This window comes from Abramis brama (genome assembly GCF_963993115.1).
Source record: "Abramis brama genome assembly, chromosome: 10".
Taxonomy (NCBI): domain Eukaryota; kingdom Metazoa; phylum Chordata; class Actinopteri; order Cypriniformes; family Leuciscidae; genus Abramis; species Abramis brama.
Window position 1 is genome coordinate 31,851,532 of NC_139972.1, and position 5,087 is coordinate 31,856,618.

Genomic DNA, 5,087 nt, shown 5'->3' on the forward strand with positions numbered 1-5,087 from the left:
GTGTTAAAAATGAACACAAAATATGTGTAAAAGGATTTGTAACACATTTTGTGTTACTACAGACACATGATGTGTAAATATTGTCCTTAACTGTTTACACAATTACTGTGTTAAACACGTTTAGTAGTACATGTTTATATAAAAGGCACATATTCTGTTGCAAATACTCAACGGGCGATGTCAACTTTAATGATTGGATTTATGTATCATGTTGCAAATGTGAATAAAGCATTTTAACTCGCTGGGGGAAAACAACTGTTGGGACTACGCGAATGTTCTTGCTGCGCCTGCGCAGTGGCGTTCTTTTCCAACCGACGCCGACCTAGCCAGCCATCAGAAATGCGTCTGTCTGCCTCAGGTGAGTGAATATAATTAAACGTGTGAAATAATAAATATTTCTCCACCTAGCATGAGAAAGAGTTGTGTTAAATGTCCAGGAAATATAATTTGTTTGTTTTAACCGTTTTTATGCCGTTTTCATGTTCCGTAGCCGAATATGTTTTGTGTGTTAAGTTAGCGTCAATAGGGCTTGGGCGTCATGACGTCATACTTGGCGTGGCGGCCATGTTGATGGCCTCGCAAATGTAAACATACAGCAAGTCGAACGAGGAGAAGCAGAGTTGGGAGAAAGAAAAAAGATGTTAAAATCCCGAAAAGGATGTGGAATTTACCGGGATACGTTAGGGAAACCAGGGACCAGTATGTGGACAAATTTTCCTGTAAAATATCCCGTATTTTAATACCTTACTCTCTCATAACATTAATGTTGGCCCTTCCATCGGACCTGTCAGTCTCTGTACTGTTGTCCTGTTGCTACCCCCTTGCCCTTCCAGCGAAACAGATGTTTTCAAAGCATCGTTTTGCTTACTTGAAGGCAACCTTAGCGTGATATTGGCCTTTTTAAGATAACAGCGTGGTTGTTGTGAGAGCACGATTTCACGCCAATCTGTAAGCAAAGTCACGTTAGATCTAGCTTAACAACTCGCTTAGTTAATGCTGCAGTTTTGTAGGGTTGACAGCTAAGTTACTATCTACACTTTTTTGCCGATTTTGTCCACATAACGTTACTGGTCCGGTTACTGGTTTCTTTCTCCCAACTCTGCTTCTCCTCGTTCGACTTGCTGTATGTTTACATTCGCGAGGCCATCAACATGGCCGCCACGCCAAGTATGACGTCACGACGCCCAAGCCCTATTGGCAAGCGAGCTCTCACGCTTTGCAAAGCTGTTTAGGTATTTATTTATTGGGTATGACTGCTAATAATTGTTTTTAAAAAGACTTAAAGGTTAATATACATGGCACCTTAAGTCTGAACTCCTAACAGTCATTTTACCAAAAAATATGCAGTGGTTAAAAGGAAGGTTGTGGTGATGAGTGTTGTTTGGTTTTTAAAAGCGCGCCACTTTGTGCTACCTTGCTTGCCACTGACTATTTAAAATGTATTGATAACGCGATACACTTAACGTTTACATTTTCTCATTATTAAATTATGACTCTTGTATGATTACGGCATTATAATATGGTGTTATTATATCTTTTATCTAGGTAATGGAAGACGAGGGTCAAATCACGTTTACTCTGACAATTTTACACAGTGTTCTCGCGACTGTCTTCATAGACGGGAAGGAAATATGGAGAAAAGTATTCACAGTAGGAAGTGTCCCATTCAGTGAAAATGAAGGACATGTAAGGATGTTTTTATATTATTAATTTATGAGTATGAAATTTCTTGGCAGTGCAGAAGTATACTTGAACTTTTTATTTGTCCATTTCTCATGTCAGGAGCATTTTTTTGATGGGCCATCACACAGTAGATTTATAGAAATGAGACTACGGAACATCAGACGGAAACTTCAACAGAGCCAGCGGATCTACAATTTGAAACAACGTCTTTCTACAGACCAACCTTCTCTGCCGATTACTGATGAAACAGTGCCCACTGAGTGGTTGACCTTGATGAAGAGGATGCGACCCTCACCAGAGAACTCATCGTCAATAAAGACTGCAATTGACCAAACCTTCAGTTACCAAAGAAGATGGATAATGACGAAATCAACAACTGTTGGTCAAATCTTCAAGGAATATCCCAGATTTCTGGACATTTCAGCCTTGGTAATACATGTTAAACTAAGCTGCAGAGAACTTTACACAAAGGTTGTGTTTCATAATTTGTTAATATTAATAATTTCTTTGTTTCTGTTTTATGCACTGCAGGTGGACATTGAATTTTCCAAGATGACAGATGGGAAAGAAGACATGTTTATCAAGAAATGGGAGGGGACGATTATCCCAAAACTCAAGGAAATAGCATCCTTTGAGAAAAAAACGGACATCAGACACTTATTGGAGAAAGCTGAAAATCAGCAGGATGGTAAGATTTTCTTCTTTTATTTCTGTAGCATGTGCACTCATTTCTAAATTGGGTTTATGTGAAAATGACATGTACATTTTATCCTTCAATTCATGATTTAAAGGTAATCATTTCAAACAGAATTTTGTTTTTAATCTTTTTTATGTGACCTGCATCTTTACTCCATCAAGATGAGCTGTGTTACACTATGTTAAGGATCCTTCTTCCACCCTCGGCATCTAGGAGAAGCGTCGCCGGCAGTAAATGCTGTGTCAATTCTGCTCTCTCATACTTGTTGGAACTGGTGCCGGTATGCATTGTTAGCTTTTTATAAAGTTAAAATGTCACATCCAACAACATTTTCTGATGCTTTTCATTGTTTCATTTCTATAGGCTGGTACCATTGTGACGTCTTTGCTTCGAGAAGGCATGAACGGGTCTCTAAAGTCAACACAACCTCAGCTGGTTTCCATCGGCTCTTCAGGACATGAAGCCCAGTATGTAATTGTGGCAAAGAATGACTCTCTTGCTTTTCCACTTGATGTTAAAAACTTCACTTGTGCCGTAGACAAACTTTTCAAATTCTACTGGCTGTGTAATCTTCAATATCCATGCCAACTGTCTTCAGTTTTCTCATTTTTTGAGTATGTATATGACCTGCCTTTGTCCCAGTCCACTTGCAAACGATCAAAGGTTATGGAATTGATTGCCAAATTGCAGTCTCGTGCCTAATTGAAACAGACCATGTATACCTGTCCAAAGTGCTTGCAAAATATTTTTGTTGAAACAAAACAGTTGATTTGGCATTTAAGGGAAGTACATGCACTCTCTGATAGCCAAAACCTAACATTAATCTGTAGTAAAAATGGTTGCCTCAGAACATATTATAGTTTTAATTCATTTTCTAAACATCTTAGCAGAGCTCACTCTAATTCAAGCCCTATCGTAGAGTCTGGACACACTGAAAAAAGCTGATGTATTCTGTCAAATTGATGAAAGCAGAACAAATAATCTAGGAGAGAATGTCGAAATGTCTGAAACAGTTTGTTTAAAGTGTTTGATGAATGTTTTATATGATTAATGTTTTGAAATGCTTATTTTTTTATCAAAAGTATTTTTTACAGTATGAATTCCATGTTAAAACCAGAAAAAAAAAAAGCAAAATAAACAGTATGTGAACCGTATTCGATGCTTCAGTGTGATTTCATGATAACTGTACATATTGTATTCTGATTTAGCTTTTTCAATAATATTTTATAATAAAATAAATCTATAACACATAGGTGTGTTAGATGTACACAAAAAGGACACATTAATGTGTTAACTAAAGTAACACATTTGTCTGTGTGTTTTCACAACACATATTCTGTGTTGTATTTTAACACATGTGTTGTCCCTGAGCACACTCAGAACATGTGTTGAAAACGACACGTTTTGTTGTTTTCAACATATTTGTTTTAAGAGTGCAGGAAGTCAAGATTATTGCTATAATCTCTGTGGCAACCATCAATAGGGAAAAGGCGACACTGGGTCATGATGTGTTTTATTGGAATAACAATCTACAAAAAGTACATCAGTAAACCAGTTTGTAACATTGAACACTAACCTGTTCTGAACCACTGTTGTAAAGGCTCCTTTAAGAGAGGACTTTTATTCTGACACCGAAAATCGTTCTCGGACTGAGCGCTCGAGTGAAGTAGCTGTTGCCTGCTGAACAGTTATGTTGCGCCGATCGCTGAGGGGACATTGTTACCTGTGATATTTGCTGCTTAAGTTACCTTGAGGTGTTAGTCATTGACCTACAAGTAAGCATGTTTGTCTTATGTTTGAGTTTATAGAGTTTATAGAGATCGAAATGTTTAGTTATGTATAACTGCCTCACGCACGCATGTCCAGACATGCCCTCAGCTATTGTTTCTCTTAGTTTAGCTTAGTGACACTGTTCTGTATGTGATTATTCTTCTTTATTGAGATGTATATCATTGTTTTTTGGTTTTGATGGAAATTCCTTTGGAATGTTAATTCAATATTTTGAGCTGTTTATACCAGATGAGTTATGTAAATCTGACGTGCTCTCTTATTCATATAGTGATGTTTATCATCTTAAATGGTTGCTTATGGTTTATAATTCACAATGTGATGCCTTATTTTCCTTTATTGAATTGTATATTCTATGGAGAAATGTCACTAATGAGGATTTAGTATGCTTTGGCTGCCTTTATGTACCAATGGATGTTTAATATGGTATGCCCATCTTAACCTTGTTATTCACTATCCTTTTATGGTGTTTCTTGTTTTCCAGACTAATTCCTCTACTGCTTGTAATACCTACCTGTGACATACCTGTACCCAGGGGCGTAGCACCAAATTTTCGGCCCTGGGTACAAACAGAGACAATTTATATAAGAGACATGCCACTTCCTCAATCCTCAATACAACTATATAAGGAAAACCCGTAACGGCAAAGATGGCGGTTGTATGCACATGTCCCGCCCCTCCCGCTGGAAAGCCAGTCATCTGCTTTTAAAAGTCAAGCCGGGAAACATTTAAGCCTATCGTCTGGTTCCACTGACACATGCGCACAGTGGAGGTTTTGCGACAGCTGAGAGAGAGCCCCGGTCGCGCGCGCGCACTCTCTCTCTCTTCGGAGCCAGGCGAAAGTGTAAACAAGACTTTACCGTCTCCAAATTAAGCGCTGTCTTCCTCTCTCTCCCGCACGCATATTAATCAAAATAAA

The 5,087-nt window shown here is 38.2% G+C and overlaps 1 protein-coding gene across 1 annotated transcript; it reads left to right on the forward strand.

Moving 5' to 3' along the window:
• LOC311091434 (uncharacterized protein) lies at nt 1–3,387 on the forward strand. The gene is made up of 4 exons (XM_084127374.1): nt 1–358; nt 2,215–2,371; nt 2,542–2,660; nt 2,744–3,387. The coding sequence occupies exons 2-4, from the start codon at nt 2,236–2,238 to the stop codon at nt 3,080–3,082; spliced, it is 594 nt and encodes a 197-aa protein (XP_083983500.1). The 5' UTR covers nt 1–358; nt 2,215–2,235; the 3' UTR covers nt 3,083–3,387.
• Nucleotides 3,388–5,087: the final 1,700 nt, after the last annotated feature.

Coding starts and splice junctions, on each gene's coding strand:
- LOC311091434 (XM_084127374.1), top strand. CDS start 2,236: ATGACAGATGGGAAAGAAGACATGTTTATCAAGAAATGGGAGGGGACG. Junction 2,372..2,541: donor AGCTGAAAATCAGCAGGATG/GTAAGATTTTCT, acceptor TACTCCATCAAG/ATGAGCTGTGTTACACTATG. Junction 2,661..2,743: donor ACTTGTTGGAACTGGTGCCG/GTATGCATTGTT, acceptor TCATTTCTATAG/GCTGGTACCATTGTGACGTC.